Source organism: Botryllus schlosseri, chromosome 12 (assembly GCF_051294905.1).
Source record: "Botryllus schlosseri isolate E-star chromosome 12, Bs_hap1, whole genome shotgun sequence".
Lineage (NCBI taxonomy): Eukaryota > Metazoa > Chordata > Ascidiacea > Stolidobranchia > Styelidae > Botryllus > Botryllus schlosseri.
Window position 1 is genome coordinate 8,663,342 of NC_137247.1, and position 19,848 is coordinate 8,683,189.

The following is a 19,848-nucleotide window of genomic DNA, read 5'->3' on the forward strand; positions in this document are numbered from 1 at the left end:
CTCGAGTAGAAGTAACGGCGTCAATTTTTACTCAAGTAGAAGTGAAAGTAACTATTTAAATGTATGTAAAATTAAGTATTCTAGGCCTAGTTTCTGATATCAGTATCAATTTATTAGTATTTTCTTCCTTTCAAAACATCACAAGACTGCGATACATTGAAAATATATGAAGAAAGGCGTCGAAACGACTTGGAGTAGTCTTTGAAATCAAACACCCACCTGGGCCTAGGCGATGTAAAGAAGAGTAATGCACAACATACTGAATGGAAAATAAAGCGACATTGTGGCTGTGAAGCATTTGAAAACAAAAATATTTAGCATTTGGTGTGCCAATGATTTGGAGAGAGCCACATGGATGCGTACATGGAAAAGATTGTTACTTTTGCTTATGTTTTTATTTTTTGGATTTCCCAGCCGTTAAAGAAAATTCTCTCGGTGAAGAGTCTTTGTCTGAAAATTGTTCTCAGCATGAGTGTGATGGTGATCAACATCTACATAAAGTTGAATCAAGCTGACCTAAATAGCTGTGTCATAAATTTGAATTTGCCAAATTTATCTGCTGTTATTGTAGGTTCCAGATTAAAAGTCAAACATACTTGGCACTGATACCACCGTTGCTTGTTATATGCATCGTGATAGTGAATACACGCGCTTCTTTGCCTTTGAACCCTCTTTAGTCTATTGTGTCGATGTTCAAGATCTCATAGAGACATTTGGAACTGTGAATTGCGCTCCTTATTTATGCATCAAGCTTAAAAGCTGTTTTGTCTCGCAATACAAATCAATGTGCTGCTATCCCTGCAGCTGGTACATCTGGCATCAAATGGTCTTACGAGAATATGAAACTTTTGATTTCAAATGTGTAATATAGTACTCAAACTACTCAAACGTGTAAAGTTTCCGTTGACTTTGAACTCATAAATATGCTACTGATTCAACTGCCTAGACTCTAGAACTACAAGGTATCCTTGTTTTATCTGTGAATGGGGCAGTAGAAATCATTGAATTAAACGAACGTGGCCGATGAGGGTGTTATGTTCTTGATCTTGTTCGAACAATAACTCAATAAGACGAGGTTGCAATATGAAATCAGTATATATTAACGGCAGAATAACTTTACGGCAGCGACACGATCCAGAGTTCAGTTAAATGAAAGACGACGAGACAACAGAACACAGGGTATAAATACGAAGAACGACACACGAGGAAATAATGATTGGCGGTAATTACTAATCCTAGACAAATGAGAAACAAACGATACCAACGTAAAATGCACGAACATAACATTCCTCCCCTGTAAGTTAAGGGTACAAGGTAGTTTACGTTGGCCGATAGAACTCAGTTTGTTTTCTAAGTCTAAGCGGATAACGTCTGCCCGACGTTCGAGCAGGACTAGCTACAGGGCGTTGTGCCCTATTCCTGGCCAATGGTTGCTCAACTTGTTGTCGCAACTCTTGACGAGATTTTCAATGTCGCTATTAATGCAAGGCCATGCGATGTAACTTCGAGCCATCTGCTTCATTTTCGCGATACCCCAATGTCCTTCGTGCAACAATGATAAGACTCGCGAGCGAAGTGACTGCGGAATTACTACGCGCTGAAAACCATCAATATTGAGCATGACAATGTCTTCGTGCAGAGAAAGCGAATGTTTGCGAGTCGAAAACCAAGAAAAATCATCAATGTGCGTCTTTGGATTCCAATTACCATGAGTGACGGATAATTTTACTAGTTTCATGGCTTTGTCCTTCAGCGTCGCGTCGCGAATTTCATTGCGAGTTAACGGCAAGCCATCGAATGCCATTTAATAGCGTGAACGATCTCCGCGTTTTCACGAATTTCCAGTTCGTCAAACTCAGGGTCTGGACCCTTTGGTAGGCGAGATAAACCGTCGGCGTTTCCGTGCTGATTAGTCGGTTTATAGCGAATATCGTATTGGTAAGCCATGAGCGTTAGTGTCCATCGCTGTAAGCGTTGCGCTGTAATCACGGGAATTTTCTTGTCCGGCGAGAAAATAGCTAAGAGCGGTTTGTGGTCCGTCACGAGCGTAAATTTTCTACCATACAAGAATTGACGAAATTTAGTGACTCCGTAAATGATTGACAGAGCTTCCTTCTCTATTTGAGAGTAGGATTTTTGCGAATCAGAAAGCGTTTTCGATGCGTGCGCGATGGGTCTCTCTTCGCCATTGTGCTCGATTGAGGGGACAGCGCCGATTCCGAATTGAGAAGCATCAGTTGACAAAATGAGCTGCTTGTTTATATCATAATGAGCTAACTGCGTAGCGTCGATTACGTCGTTTCTGAGAATGCGAAAAGCTGCGTTACAGTCGGCATTCCAAATGAATTCCGCGTCTTTTTGAAGAAGACGGTACAAGGCAGCGGCTTTATTCGTGAAATTAGGAATAAACGCGTGATAATAATTGACTTTGCCCAGGAATGCCTGTAGCTGGCGAACATCCTGAGGTTTAGGCAACTGTTTGATTGCTTCAACGGATCTGTGAGACGGGCGTTTGCCGTCCTTGTCGATTATGTGACCAAGGTACTCGATACTACTTTTGAAAAATTCACATTTAGCGAAGTTGACGGTGAAACCGTATTCGGTGAGGCGCTCAAAGAGTAGCGATAAGTTGCGAAAATGATCGCGTTCATCAATGCCATTAACGATTATGTCATCGATAAAACTAGCAACACCGGGTAAGCCGGCGATCATGGCATCAATACAACGTTGAAAATTTGCGGGACTAGATGCGACTCCGAAACACATGCGTCGATAACGGAACAGACCGAATTGCGTGTTGATGACACACAAATTCTTCGCATCATCATCTAATTCTAGCTGAAAATAAGCATCGGCAAGATCAATTTTCGTGAAAATACAACCACCCTGTAACTTGTGAAGGATTTCATCCAAGGAGGGCAGGGGATGTTGATCTATCTGAATTTGTTGATTCAATGCTTTGAAGTCACCACAAATGCGTACTGATCCATTAGATTTAGTGACGGCAACAATTGGTGCTGCCCAATCACTGTAATTGATTGGTTCGAGAATACCTTGATTGACTAATCTATTCAATTCGGTTTGAACAGCGATTTGCCTTGCAAACGGCAAAGGACGTGGCTTGTTAAATACGGGCTTGGCATTAGGTTTCAAGTGAATTGTCACCTTTGTCTTGGTGCATAGTCCTAATACATTAGAGAAAACGGAGGGAAATTTGGACTGAAAAGATGCCAATTTGTCGTTCGAATCAGAAATGTCAATAGTATTACATGATTGCAATTTGACCATCTGCGAGGAAATTGCATCCAAAGCACACGTTCCCTTAGCGGTCAGGGAGAAAGCATCGCTCCAATCGAGACCAAAAATGTTTTGCCCACGGTGTTCGTCGAGAACCACCAATTTTAAGCCAACTCGAACTTCAGAACCCACCTGCACGCTTACAGTGCAAATACCTTTCACTTTCAGTGGCTTGTCGCCGTACGCTACGAAAGAGCGATGGTATGCTGAGAGTTCCGGAGAGCCCAAAGTTTTGTACCCAGTCAATCCCACCGTGGCGGAGGGTGCACCAGTGTCCCACTGTGTCGGCAACGGAATGCCGTTGATGCTGGAGTTGATCCAGAGCTGGTTTCCACGCGTCGATATAGTTGATCGATGTCGAAGGAGAGGAGTGGCACTGAGCAGAAATTGACGGATGTGACCTGTTGTGTGACACTAGGTTTGGTAGACATGCACACAGGTATTATATGACCTTTACGACCACATTTCTGACATACTGCATGTCGATATTGACAGTCTTTTCTCTGGTGATCGATGAAACAGCGGCTGCAGGATTTCAGTCTTTCCGGGATGTTGCCTTGGATGGATTTGGAAGGTTTTTTTCCCTTCTTATAACTTCCCGTCATTTGTTGACGATTGAAGTGTCTTTACCGTTACTCTCGCCCTGGATAACCCTATCATTTTCCAGAGTTCTCACATATGTTGCGGCTACTTTGAGAACGTAGTCGAGGGATGGATTGGTTTGTGTTAGACAGTGCCGTCTCACATCCGCGTGCGGCGTTTCTTTGATGAGATCGCGCATTAGCTCATCAACGTAGCTCTGATCACAGCCATCTCTTGAGCATATGAAGTTGCAATCTTTGGAGATTCCGCGTAGAGTAGCGATCCAATCGGCGTACGATTGTCCCGGTTGCATTTTGCAATTGTAAAATTCGTACCTGGCTGCTTGCACATGGATGGAGTCTTTGAAGTGTGTAGACAATTTCTCAGTACACGCGTCGAAAGTTTGCGCACTGACATCAGCAGCACCAAACAAATTACGTAGGAGCGAGTACGTTTCATGTCCAACCCATGAGAGTAGACACGCTCTTCTCTTCTCCATGTTGGAAATGCCGTAAATTGCTAGGTGATGGTTGAATCGTTGCAGATACTGGTCCCATTTCTCCTTCGATTTTACAAACGAATCAAACTTGGGAGCGGTAGCTTCAGATGTTGACGTACCGGGACTCAACCTCTGCGCTAATTGCGATATCGCTTCCTCGTGCTGCAGCTTTTGCTGTGCCATATCTTCTTTGTGCTGCGCCATCTCCTCTTTGTGCTGTGCGCGTTGTTGGACCAGATCTTCTCTGTGCCGAGCATTTTGCTGCTCCAGCTGAGCTTTTTGATTTGCCATTGTTTCATGTAGACTCGCCATCATTGCCTGCCGTTTCTCGAGCAGCTTCAATATACCTGAATCCATGCTTTATCTTCGTCGCAGAAATAACTATGAATCCGACTTCTGACACCAATTGTTATGTTCTGCTGTTCTTTTACTGTTTTTTTTCGCAGTCTCCGAATGGAGGCGTGGGTTCGAATCCCACTTCTGACACCAATTGTTATGTTCTTGATCTTGTTCGAACAATAACTCAATACGACGAGGTTGCAATATGAAATCAGTATATATTAACGGCAGAACAACTTTACGGCAGCGACACGATTCAGAGTTTAGTTAAATGAAAGACGACAAGACAACAGAACACAGGGTATAAATACGAAGAACGACACACGAGGAAATAATGATTGGCGGTAATTACTAATCCTAGACAAATAAAAAACAAACGATACCAACGTAAAATGCACGAACATAACAGAGGGAGTATCTTACAACAGGCTTCAAAATATTTCAGAACCTACTCTTATCGACAGATCTAATGTAGTATTTCCACCATTATGTATCAAACTGAATCTCATGAAAAAGTTTTAGAAGGCTCTGATCAAAGAGAGCGCACGTTCTAAATCAGCAGATCTCAACCTTTTTGGACATCCGCCCCCCTTCGCGATGGTTTGCGCCCCCTGACCCCCTCCCCGTGCACTTATCGTCATGTCAAAAAGAGCACATAATCTAATACAGAGGTTGGCAACCTTTTTGCTAATCACGGCCGCATTTCAATTACTTATGTAGCCTAAGGCCGCATTCCAGGGCCTATAGCCGTAATGAACTAACTGGACGCAAAATACCTACGGTAAACTGTCCATATTCATTCCCGGTGAACTCCGGACTATTCTACTTTTCATAAAGACCTATTGTACGCACCGAAATCGTGAGTGGCAATGTTATGAATAGTTGCTGGGATAGCATATTGTCGCGCAGGGCACGAAAATTCTTCAGATTCACGAATGAATTCCGTAAGTAGCAGCATCACATATTACTATCAAATATTTATCCTTTCTCCACCCACGTGATCAGATACACAGGTAGAGTTGATGGAGGGAGTGCTTTCGAAAATTTAGGGCAAGTTATAAATGATAATGCATCTTCGACTGGGCCAATTGTTATTGGTCACTTTGTTGAATGCTATTATTTCTTGACCTCCCCATCGGGATTGTCGATTTTATCGGTAGTGGAAGTAGTGAAAATATATTGAAATCGCCCAATAAACAAATTTCTTTCGTGAGGAGCACACGATTCCGATTCCAGCTTAGATAGAAAAGGGCGCTCCTATATACTATAATCGAAAAATATAGTCGTGTCGTGTCGCGCGAAGAAAATTTCAAGATTAATTAAATATTCTCAAAAATTCGGGAGTGAATTTGTAAGTTCAATTTGCATGTCGACGGCTGCCAACACATAGGCTACTTGTTGAATTAGGTGTCGACGGCCACTCAAATTCCTTTCTACGGCCGCAGGTTTCCCACCCCTGATCTAATAGTCTACATATGGTATATCCTACGCCAAGTTTGAATCCACATTAGAGTTGTTGAGTCTTTTACATTTCTGACGAAATTCCCCGAGCTTGTTCGAAAATAACCAAAAACTTTGACAACAGGACATCAATTTATTTCAAGGTAGGTTGCCCTTAGACTATAATCCTTATGCTGGTAGTGACTACAGAGAGCACGGCGTCGTTCGGTCTTGCCATGCTAAATGTGATCAGTTTTGGAATTGAATTAAATTGTGTTGATTTAGGGTAGCCTAATTGAGGGCAAAACCGGGCAACCTATATTGCATCCAAGTCTTAAGCAGTGCAGCCAAAGCTATAAAGTAATAAATGACTTACACGTGGAAATTGCTGTATATCTTCAAAGACTATAAAAAATTTGCTCAGATGAAGTTGAAATCAGCCTATACTCCGTAGAGCGCGACAGCTGGAGTTTGAATTTGGCAAGCTTTCTTGAATACGAAATAAGTTTCATCTTCAACAACTGTCTTTTCAGAATGGTTCTTAAACACATGTTTTGTCACGATTTATAAAGACTTTGTCAATATCTCGCCCCCCCCCCCTGAGAGCCTTCCGCGCCCCCCAAGGGGGGCGTGCCCCTCAGGCTGAGAACCACTGTTCTAAATACATTCACGAAAGGTTTCCTAACTTGATCTAATGCAATAGAGCAGGGGTGGGCAAACTACGGCCCGCAACACCATTTTGTGCGGCCCGCGAAGGCATCGAGAAACGCGTTAGAAATATTGATTAGAATGTGCAGTAAAAAATCGAATTACCAGAGCGACTTGATTAAACTTTTTTCATTACATTTTGTCATGAAATTGATTAAGTTACAATCTTAATGCTGCGTTTTCTTATTTTGTTGTAAGTACAATAGCCTAGCCTAGGAGCCTGGGCATTTTGAAACGCTTCGCTTGCTAAACCAAGACAATCAAAGTGGGAATGAGTGAGTTCGGATCGCAATTGTGATAGAACTTTCAGTGCTGTACTTGAATAGAACTTTCAGTGCTGTACTTGGAAAAAACTATTCGTGCGTGTGTTTGTTAGATTCGTCCTCCTTATGCGCAGTTAGTTGCAAATCATTTATAACATCGGTCTCTAATCATCCATAATGAGCAGTGCAGAGCAATACAAAAAACGTTCAAGATGAATGCTGCTGCAATCAATAAAGAATCAACTTATACCTGCAATCCAAAACACCATTTGAATCCATTCATCTTAACCCTTTCTAATCGGCCGGCCTACTGACCAAAATTTTACTGCATCCACAAAAAAGACGATAAAATGTCATCCATATGGCTTAAATCGACGCCCAATATATTGCCGTAAACCTGAAGTAGCCGCCTAGCGGTCTGAGATACTCTTACGGCTCAGACGCCAGAGGGAATAGCGGTGTGCGAGAAAATGTTCTCGATTTCTTGAAAATAAAATACACTTTTGTTCTTCTATATCTCCTGACGTCACACTTAGGCCCTATCTTGGTATATGACCACCTGATTGCGTTTCGCATGAATCTCTACGTTCCAACGAGACATTACACGCTACTATAGCACTTCATAGCCCAGCGCTACGATCTTGGAAAGGTAGGCATGATAAGCCGAATCACGCGGCCGCCGCCGATGAGTAATCGATTACGTAATCGCGTAATCTCGCGGAAGGCAATTACCTTCCAATTCTACATAACATAGTAACTATTTTATATATCTCCGTGCTATTGAAGTGGTATCAACCCCAGTGGCTTGTTATATGTAACTTGCAACTGCATAACGGATTCGTAAGTATACACATATTGGCTTATTCGACACTGCCCAGTGCCTATATACGCTCGAGAAGTCATTTCATGTGATACATTATTGCTTTATTTCACATCAATTTGAACTGTATTCTACACGGCTAATGTTCCATGTATGATCAACAGTAGTCATAGAAGCCAACAGTTACTTCGTGTGCCATCTAAACCGATATATAACTGCCTCTATATGATGTTGTTATTACAGGCTCTGGTACCAAAATAGCCTAACTCTCACGCTTATTTGTGTAGTGTTAGGGCTGGTGTCGGCTTTCTTATACAATACTAAACCCCATGATAGGGATATTCATGAATATGCCAGGATAATGGCCAACCATGTGTACAATTTGCAATTGCCTGAAGCAATTGTACATCTGTTTGAAGCCGCAACGAGTCGGATGAACTTACGCAGCCATGATTTTCACGTAATAAGGTATTGCTTTCTTTCACGTCGATTGGAAACATCTCTACGTGCTAATCTTCGATATAAGGACTTTCATAGAATAGTATGACACAAAACAAGTCATAGAAGATAACTGTAATTGGTTATATGACGTCTAGAACGAAAGATACAATGGTTTATATTCCAGGCGTTCATTCACGCGAATATCATTACAAATTCACTTTGGCGGGAAACGTTTTTGCGTGTTCAATCTGCATTTCAAGCAGGATATAGTGATATAATACGTTGTACATGGTCTTATGTATGCGTATTCATAATAACTATCCATATAGATCGATTGTTACAGTTTAGAAAGTAATGCAGGTCGAGCTATCTTAGAATAAACAACGACTCCTCCGTGTTAAACGATCGAGGACCAGTATACTGGTCCGCCGGTCGCAAAGGGTTAATTATAGGCACAATTTATCAAATTATTAGGTGCAAAATAAATCAATGCAATTATGTTTTAGACAATAGTAAATTATGTTGATGTTGCAATGACTCGAGTCACGATTTTCTGGTTACTCAACTCATGGCCTACTAGTAGGCCGTGCTCAACTTGACTCCAGTCATTTTCGCAAAATATGAAAATGACTCAACTCGAGTCGATCTGTGTATTGACTCGAATTGTACTCGAGTCCTTGTGCATGACTCGAACCATTTCATATGACTCGAGACTCAGACGGCCAATACCGACATTTCATTGTAATTTCGAATAATAGTAAAGTACCCACCCTATTGAGATTTCGTCTATTGGTGCTGGTATTTGAAAATGCGACCATAAACTGCTAAAAGTGAGGAAAATTACTATATAATAAATCCAAACCATTCGATATCCCCAAACAGAGTTATAAAAAGTGGGTTTAACAAGACTTTAACTGGTAACCGAGCAGTCAACACAATGACTCGGACTCGAGTCATAATACTCGACACTCTGCTGGACCCTCTGCTCGATGACTTGGACTCGGACTTGAATCGGCGATGAATTGAAAATGACTCGACTTGACTCGAGTCAATACTATAAAAGTGAGATTGACTTGTGACTCGGAGCCTAATGACTTGGCTACAACACTGACCTTTTTTATCCCTTATTTTGACGAATTGATTCAGGATGGCCAGTTTACAAAATCTCGGTAATGTTTCTGGCGCGTGTGCGTTATAATCAAATCAACGTTTATATTGTTTCAATATACATTCATATATATTATCTCCACGTCTCAGGTTACATTATATAAGTGGTGCTGAAAGTATGGGTCGCGAATGTTTTAATGTTGGGTCGCGATAGCATCTGAGCGATCTTGTAATATGTAATATTTGTTGAATTGCTTTTAACTACTATAGGCCAATCAGCGAGACGGGTAAAAAAGTGATCACAACAACTTGGGTTGATCATAATAATGTGCCGACACTTGTATTGGTTTGAATTCACCACAAGATTTGTCCGATTATGGTTTCTCTGAAAAATCTGTCGGGGAGCGCTAGGCTGCTTTAGAGTAGGGGTGTGCAATCTGTGCATTGTGCAACGAGAGGGTGCGAAACTATGAGAGAAAGGACTTGCGAGGCCAACCCCTACTGCGCCACTACCTTCGATATTGATATGACCGGTCGTCGAAATGGTGGGTACCGAATAGTCTGAGTAGAATGCCAGTACAAGAGCGACCCGTGGTCAAATAACACGGCACTCCAATTTGAAATCGGGCGAGTCAGACATGTTCATAGAGCTGCATTTTGTACGACTGCTGTCTGCGCATTCTTTATATCGTATACATGCCCGAAAATGTAGCATAGTTATATTTAAAATGCGTCCTTAATACAGTCGTTTTTGAGTAAAATTTTAATTCCAATTTTGCGAAAAATTGTGACGTGATGAGTGAATTCTGACGGCAAATTCGGAATCAGCATCGTCAAATTATGTAAACCAAATTAATCGTTTTAAAAAAACGAAAACGAAGTTGAAAAATGTCGACTAGTGTTATACATCTTGGGGCGGCCAGTTGTATACTTCGTTGTATGTTATCATTTCGTGACCCCTCTGTCTGCTATATATAGGCAAACGATTTTGGAATTATTAAAATTATGCGTATTCTTTTCTTGGTGGGGACGGTAATCATATAAAATGAAGATATTTAGCGACATGAAATGGCTCGAAGCGCGAAGAAAATTTTAAATTTGAGTAAATCGCCATTAAAAGACTCCAGAAAGTTACGTTGATTTGTGTAATAATTTTGGCCCCTTTCAAGCTTACCCCCAAGTTGGCGGTTTGGGTATGAGACATTAGCGTCCCTGACTGTAATACTATAGTAACATTTTATTACTTTTTGTTATCCCATGTGAACAGAGCTCCCGACATACAGCTGTTGGAGGTGATTACCTAAGAAAAATTAGAGCACCTAATTGTACGTGTATATTGTACACATACTGTACAATTGTAGATCTACACCTCACACCATACTCATGCCACACTGTCAGGACTAATCATGGGATCAAATACCGGTGTCACATAGTTACGGGCCAGCTGGTTGTACGCCATTGCACTGAAGTATCCCCATGACCCCAGGCGCTACGAGGATTACACCGTTATTTCATGATTGTGAATACCGTTACTGTCTTGGTCGAGAACTGAGCCGTGGTACCCGTATTTAGTTATTACCTTCCTCTTTCAGATGTAAAAAGGATAATCGGTCTCCGTAGAGATGATCCCTGTTTTGAAGCAGAAACAGCTAACCTTCCTTACAAAATCATCGAAAGGGATGGGGAAACTGCTATCCAGGTAACTTGCGTGTAAATAGGGGAGATGTGGTACCGATAGATCAAAAATTACTTTCCAAAAATATTTATGAACGGTCAAAATTTATTGCTCGAACGTATCATCGTCATCGGCCCCCACCGGGTTGATCTAAAGCAGGGCTTTGGAGCTGGCACAAATTTTAAACTGCTCCAGCTTCGGCCCCGTAGCTCATTAACACCGCAGATCCGGCTCCGTAAACTATCGAATGGTTCAGTCATGTAGTCAATAACTACCGTTGCGCCGGGGGGCCGTCGTGCCGAACCTTATTTTGTGTGGGTGTGCACAGTCCTGTGACGTCATAATTACTCTATGATGACTGTCGAAACATAGTGTCATATGTCTGGGACCAGGTAAGAAGAAGCGCAAACCGCGAGCGTATCAGCCATTACTGCGCAACCGATTAAGCATTCACACTCTCACTCTCGCGCGCGCTTGCTCCTGAGCTGCTCAGACGACATGGCTGCGTCACAATACTGAACTCCGTTACCATGCAACATTTGAGGCTGATTTGGGGGGATTTATGACCACGAGCAGAATAAAATTAATATTTTCGCAATCAGTAACGCGGTAGCTTTCGATTGATACCCGTTTTATCAAATTTTGCGCTCGGCAAAACGGCCAAAAATTACCGTCAAATTGCCTTTAGCCAAATGGAAAGTGTGACGCAGACCAATTTCACTGAGCCGTGAGATTTGCTTGTGCCAACACCATATAGAGGACACTATGGTCGAAAACGTCATAGTCACATGGGAAATCACTCCACGCCATTGCGATCTACCGCATCAAAACACTAATGCGACGTTTTAACACCGGCGCTGCACTTGATCTTATCAAGCCATACAGTTGAGTGTAATCTTGAATTTATGAGATTGTTCAAGTGTAACTGCACCAAGCGCAACGTGTCGCGACCAGAAATTCATTTCTACCCGGTGTCGATCAAGTTTAGCCTACTGGAATATAGAATGTTTTACTTCGAAAGAACCTAATAAATGCAGAACTAGAGTCATTGACAATCTGGTGTGCAGAACATCGTACCAGTAACGAATTAAACTATACACGCTCATTGCGTGGCAATTCAGTAATCCGAATGTTGAAAGCAGACAAGAATAAATGCACAAATAGTTGATTACACACGGAAAAGCGCGCATTCAATCACTAATTCCTCTCTATTGTATCCAACAGCATGAGGTTCGCGCATCGCTATAACGGCGTTTTGGGATGCGTCTCTCTATTTACGTTCGCAGATCCTTACAGCAATACACGATCATGCGCAGGATTGAAAAATCCTCCAAATCGACATGTGCAAGTGCAGCAATGTCACGTTTATCCTCTGGCGTCGCTTCATGTAATTCAGTGTTTCTCAAACTCAAACAAAAACTAATTGTTTGTTTTACCACACGGCGTACCACTAACTTGTTTTTCACTACATGCCGTATACCTCGTGAATTAGGCTACTTATTTTATTTAAATATAGCGGTGTTTGTCGGTTATTCCTGTTAGTACTATACGGCAACACCAACGGATAGCAAGAAAGCACAATTTAATGAGATAATTGCAACTGTTTCTTATGCAGAAGCTCACCAATCTTTGGTACGACATTATTCACAGCACTCTTCGCGTACCACCTCAGAAGCTCTCGTGTACCACTGTGGTACGCGTACCACACTTTGACAACCACTGACTATAATTACTCATTTGTTAATTTGCTCAGCTCGCATTAGCACCAGTCTAATTTTGTGAAATCTATAGTGATCAGGGATGCCACTCGGATATTTCGGAAAAACCTAGATGTGGCCGCTAAATAAACCCAGAAAATTCCAGATCCTATATTTCACTCAAATTTCTATGCGATAGCTGTCAAAGTGGAAACTGACAATCATTAATTACAGTCATGCAGTAACGGAAGTAAGTTTTGGCCCTTGAAATTGAAATTCCCACAGTTCATACAATAAATTCTGCTCGGTAAAAACTGCAAATCACACGAAAATTTGCAGTTTTCCTCTCGACGCATTGTTATGAAACAATATGTGCGCGGCGCCAATACTCGAAAGAATGCCATTGCTCATCTCCTCATCTCTGACGGTGATTTTCGGGTATTTTCAGTGACCTTATCAAATTGAAAGTATCTTTCGATTGATTAATCCTAAGATAATCATTTTTCATCTGGGATAATGTGACAGGCATGTCTAGTCGAAAAATAAACTGCCCATCATGACTTTTAGGGTGTATTCGAATGCGCTGATAAGTGATAACCAGCTTGAATTGTGAGATAATAGTTCCAAGGAGTTACCCTATGTCTATGAACTAAATTTCTGCGACCTGGGAGTCATTATTCAATGAAGCTCCATTGCATCGCTAGGCCTCTCATTTTAATACTGAAACAGGCTCTCAAGATTCTGCCGTGGACGTTAAAATAATAACAGGAGTGGCATGTCTGATAGTGATCAATATTTTTCGTTGTGTTCAACAGTGTTGTGCTGATGAGGAAATTATGGGTATGACGAATAACAACGTCTGTTTTTTTACGCTGCAATACACCACGACGAATAACCACGTCCCAGAATATAGTAATACACGGCATATCTCGCATACCCCAGTTTAGCGAGTTATATATGAACGATTTGAAAATGCTTAGTTTAAAAAAGGTGGCGCGAACGAGGCAACAATTCCTAATTTTTTGAACAATGTATGTAAAATTTTGTGAATTCAGCCAAACGTATTAGCGTAGCATCTTATAAGACACATCGGAGCCGGAGCTACTCTCCAAACAACTGGTTCCAGCTCCGGCTCCGGCTACATCAGAATTTTACTTAGAGCCCTGGCTCGAGTTCTGGCTCCGCTGAAAATACACGACTCAAGGGTTCCGGCTCCTTGCTCCGGCTCCGGCTCCAAAGCGCTGATCCAAAGGCACACCACCTTGAGTCATTTCCGACATGCACTCAAAAACTCGGATGTTCCAACTTTTCTTGCTGTGTACTATAATCTAAGCTACAACTAGTCACAGAAAAATGTTTTCTTGCCACCATAGAAATATATAATATGTATTAACTTAAATGTTGGCAGAAAATGACATTTCGATTAAGGCTCGAACAAATTTGTGGGTAGGCCTACCTTGCCAGTAAATTTACATTTTGACTTTCCTAGAGCTTATTGCTTGATTTGGCTATGTTATCATCGACCCCATCCCCCGCTATGAATTCTGTAATTGAATTGAAAAAAATTCACTCAAAGACGCTATTGATTAAAAAAATGAGTGTCGTGATATAGCCTGGTACAAGCCCTACACTTCACATTAAAAATAATTGTTGGTTATTCGTGTTGAGGTTTACAAAAAAAAATTTATGCGTCGATAGAAATTAATTTTATACCCCTCAAAACAGAAAACATCTGTCACAGACCCCATAACTCGAACAGGTCAAAGTTATTTGCACGTGAGTAAAGATCCCGGAAGCATGCATCTGTAAACTAATTCATGGAGTGTTAGCATTGGGTTTTCATATACAATTTAACACGTATTTTCGGTCCCAGTGTTTCAGCGGCACCACATCTTTCCTACTTCTAGGGGTTGACGTTTTATATTACTATGATGTAAGTAAGTAAATCTGCCCATTGAAATCCCGTAGTAGCCGAACATGGGAGTAGGTAGGTGACAATTGTGGTGCGCACTTGAAAATCTGATGTGATGTTGTTTTTCTACAATGGCTTCATATCGGCTGTAGGCTCCCTCAGACGGATCGAGCACAGCTGACCTCACAATTGAAAACTTGGGGAAAGTAACAAGAGCTCCTGGCTTTATACACAAATGCCCCAGAACAGTGCTTTTTACCCTGTGGGCCGCACTTGTGCGGATAATTGTTTCTCTTACTGACGTGGAAAGAAATTCATTGTCATTGCGACGCGCTATTGTTAACACAGGTGACTTACGCCGTTCGACTATAATCGTAGCTTTTACAATAACGTTGTCTCGTACCAGCCGTACTGGACTAATATTTGAGCGCTATAATTATTATACCTAATCAAAAGTCTTGAAATATGGGTCGCAAAGGGTATAATTTTGGGTCACCAAGGCACCAGAGCGATCTGTTAATATATACGTGATATTTGTTGAATTTCTTCCAAAAATAAATTCTTCGCGATATGCGCGATTTTCTGTGGTTAGTTTTTGCGTATCCAAGGTGACTGTGTGGGTACAATAGTCAGTATGCGAGAGACGCAGAAAATATGGCTTGGTCGTGAAAATGTGCCGACCTTTGTATTACACAAATTGGTTCGAATTCACAATCAGATTTGTTAGATGGGGTTCTCTGGTAAAAACAGTCGAAAGCCGTTGTGATGCTTTAGTGCAGGGGGTGAAGCGAACGGGTTCGCGCTTATGAGACACATTCATTTCGAGGTCAATCCATTTTGCGTAGGGGCACATGAATATGTGAAGTTTTGGGTAACGTACCGCTGGCAAAGCGTGGTGCCAAAACGATCGGCGGCGACAAAACCAAAACCGACAGTCGTCGTAATGGCCGGCTGTCGACACCGAATAGTCCCATCCCTGCAATCTGAGTAGACAGTAGTTTCAATGCGACGTGCAGAGGAAAATAATTCACCCCAATTTGATACCGCGTGCGTGAAATATGTTTTATAGAGCTGTGCTGCGTACTGTTGTTGTCGACGCGTTCTCTATGTCATATATGCCCGTAAAATCGTAGCATACTATTATAATATTCAAAATGCATTATCTTTGATGTGTGAGGCATGGGTTGCGAGATGCCCCTAAAACTCCGACTTGGATTGCGGTCTGAAAAGTGTAAGAGCCACTGATTTAAGGTTATTGAATTGCTATGAACTTTCAAGTTGGATTGAACTAAGGAACCGGTGTCTTGACTTTCCCAGCTCTTCTCATTCACTCTGGAGACAGGACATATGAAATTTAAAAAAAAAACACTAGTGGGAGCAGCGTATCGTAGCGAGCTCTATTGTGCCTACTCTCCTTGATAGGTTTGGAGCTTATTTTTCAAGTCATCAGGCAGAAGCATTAAAACAAACCAGGCATATATATCCCTGAAACAAACATGAGGGTTTTGCATCACATTCGATAAACTGGACCCTCCGAGACCTTTGTGTTATACTCTTAACAAAGATTGCTACCACTTACCAGCAAGCATTTCACTTCGCGGTAAATACGCTGTATTTTGGATGCGAGTGCTGGACGGTTCTTGAAAAAGACCTGGCCATCCAATTACTAGAAGTTCTTGTACAAAATCCAACACTTGGTTGGCCGAAAAGGGATTTCGTGCACTGCAATTAAAATCAAAACGAGGGAAAGAGTTGTCTTTTTAATGCGACGCTTGATAGCCAAAGCCGGTATAGCCTATTTTTGCTTACTTGTTGCACATCTAAACATTTTCATTTTCTTTTTGTGAAATAATTTACAGCTGGTTTGTGCGGATGAAATATTTTTAGAAAAAAATGTGCGGATGGCGTTCAAAAATGTTGACAGCGCTGTCCCAGTACGTTTCGACATCAATGTTTTCGACCAATCCACGCCCTGAAACATTAGGACTGAGGCATCTCAGGCATCCCAGGAATCATAATGAAGAATACACCATGTGTTTCGACGCGACACTCCAATCCTATTGAGTGGCTATTTCACAGGCGTGGAATCCTGTCTGCTAAGTCTGCTTTAATTTGAACTCGGCAAAACGTTGCGTAGCTGTCTTCTATTTAACTTGATACTATCAAGAGATCTAAATCGAATAAGAATGTGGATTTGCTCGGTATAAATACGAAAATGCTATAAGCGAGATATTCGTAATAGGGCCCGATCGTCCGATGCTTGATGGAAGACAGAACGTGACGTGATTGACGTGGACAATATATAGCAGAATTTTTTTTAAAACTTTTTAGACCGCGATAGAAATCAAAGTTTTAGCGGCATCTCGCAACCCATTAATCGGTACCGACCGTTTCGATGACTGGGCATTTCAATATCGAAAGTTTTAACCAACCAGCGAAGGCCATTCTTGGCCAATATTTTATTGCCCCCGATATTTTTGGCAACGCACTTTGCCCAGCGGTATGTAGGCCAAAACTTCATGTCTTCACTTGTCCCGGCCAGGAAGTGATCTCACACCCGGTCGTTTAAAATTAGTTTACAACTTGCAGTTGTATGTGACAGCTAAGAAGAATTTTTAATTCTTCGTTTTATTGCGGGTTTTACGTAATTCTATCGAATCTTCCGCAAGCAGACGCCTTGTAAAAACAACTATCTTGATTTTGATTGTTCGGTTTAATTTCGAAAGAAATGTGTGACTTTGATCTTTGCTAGACTCTATCATGCTTCCCATTGACGTTAAATTGCACCGTTCAAACTTAAGTATTTCCTTTCGGGTTGCATACATATGTTGCAATTACATTTTTGAGATTTGATTTTTTAAGTTTCACCGATCCGTCCGTGAGAACCACCGGCCTACACAATACACTTGACTCCCCACCAACAAATGGGAACTACGTATATAGCATATCCCTCATCCTATATGCTGTCACTAATTGCACGAGTTATGTGCCAATACGTTTAAACAGCTTTAGCAGTTGCGTTGAATACGTGGAATTTTTAATCACTCGCTCAAACTTCATTCTAGATTTGTATTGATGGAGAAACGGAAAACTATTACCCCGAAGAGATTAGTGGGAAGATTCTTTTCGAAATGAAGAATCTAGCTGAAAATTATCTGGGACAAGAAGTTGTGAATGCAGTTATCACTGTTCCAGCACACTTCAATGCCCTGCAACGTAAAAAGACACGGGAAGCAGCGGAATACGCACGTTTGAATGTTCTACGCTTGCTTGACGAACCAACCGCAGCTGCTCTTGCTCATGGCTTACACAACGAGGTTTGCTACCCGATATTAGAATTTTATATCGTATTCCATTGCTTATTTGTAGTACGTTGAATTCTTGCGCGCTGAAAGATAATCTCGACTAATGAGATCGTTTTAAACATATGTAGAATATATGCTACAAGTGCTAAATGTGACACATTTTACCCGATCTGCCGAGTGACGTAACTTGCATACCACCTCCGCGCATCTGTAGGTCGCTTGGATGTAATGTTTAGTGCGAAGTATCACCTGTTTGGTGTGTCTATGATACCTTGGACATCCCAAATCGTCTTAAAAATGCAGCGCTGCTTGGTAACGCACACATCTTGAGGTCAACAAATAATGACATAGGTTGTTCCGATCGATCACAGTTATAACGATAGTTTAAAGAGTTTCGATGGGCCTAAAAGCAAAACCAAAATGTAAAAACTGAAGATCATGCTAAGGGGGAATTCAGACATTGGCATAGGGGGTGTATGTGACCATATGCACCAGGGTTAAAATGGCGATTTTTCGATGACTCGATTGAACTTGATTCCATTTTTCTATTGACTCAATTTCTACTCGAGTCATTCCGCATGACTCGACCAAGTCACATGACGCCATCAGACATGGACACTGGACAGTCGAGACTGGGATATCATTGCAACTACGAAGAATAGTAAACTTGCTACATTATTCTTATTTCGTCGATCAATATTGGTACTTGAGATGTATAGTGTCAGAATTTGTTAAAAGTGAGGAAATTAATATAATTTATAATGATAATGCGTGACATTCGATATCATCCAAGAATGGTCATACAAGTGAGTTGAAGATGACCTGAACTGGAAACTAAACAGTGAACACGATGACTTGTACTCTAACTCGAGTCTCAACGACTTGGAATAGGATTTGACTCGGTGCTGAATTAGAAATGACTCGACTTGTCTCGAGTCAAAACCATGTAAGCGGTATTGACTTGTGACTCGGAACCTTGTGACTTGGTTACAACCCTGCCATGCACATTGCACCCCACCCCGAAATGAAAAGTAGTTGGGTGTGAACTTTCCTAAATCAATATAAAGTAGACTATACTTTGGGGCAGATTCATAAAACCTACACGTCTGTGCGAGATTCGCTCCCTGCCGAATAAAAATGTTTTGAAGAGCTTCTTGGAGGTGCAGAACTTCAATATACAATTAAATAGTATATTCATATTGAAATGAACCCGAATATTTTCGGCTGACACTCGTCAGGGGTGAGGTCACCGGCATGAAATTTCGAATGAGAGAGCGTTCAATGTACTATTTTTAGGTGGTACACGAACTCCTTTTGTTGGCAGTGTTTTGGTTGGTGTATTTTGATAAATGTTGATTCCAAGGCACACAAATGGAATTGTGAACGGCCTCGCCCTATGATTCGAAATCGGTCGTCTCAATAATTATTCGCACAAATCGGATTATCTAACAACAGATGTTTGCCGATGGCAGAATTAATGGCCTTTGATCGATCAGCATCAATCTTAAGTGGATGAGTTAAGGGTGAGCTTTTCACTGAGCGTGATGCACGTGTTCTGATAAATCTGGTGACATGTTGGTTTATGCGGTCCTGCAGACGTTTTGACGTTCTTCCCACGTAGCCACAATCACAGTGGCACCTATATTCGGGGCTGTTTTCACGGAGTACCAGCAGTTAATATTCCTAAAAGTCTAGCAAAGTCCAGAAATTTTGTTGCGCTTCGCGCACAGTAGTTATGGAGTGACAACTATGTTTTCACGAAA

General features: G+C 41.5%; 1 protein-coding gene across 1 annotated transcript in view; it reads left to right on the forward strand.

The window, feature by feature from the left end:
• LOC145451936 (uncharacterized) overlaps window positions 1-18,180 on the forward strand; it is a 36,032-nt gene extending 17,852 nt beyond the window's left edge. The window contains exons 3-4 of the mRNA XM_080330154.1: window positions 11,089-11,195; window positions 17,846-18,180. Of these exons, the coding sequence (XP_080186280.1) occupies window positions 11,089-11,195; window positions 17,846-18,157 (419 nt within the window). The 3' untranslated portion in view covers window positions 18,158-18,180. The remainder of the gene's footprint in view (window positions 1-11,088; window positions 11,196-17,845) is intronic.
• Window positions 18,181-19,848: the final 1,668 nt, after the last annotated feature.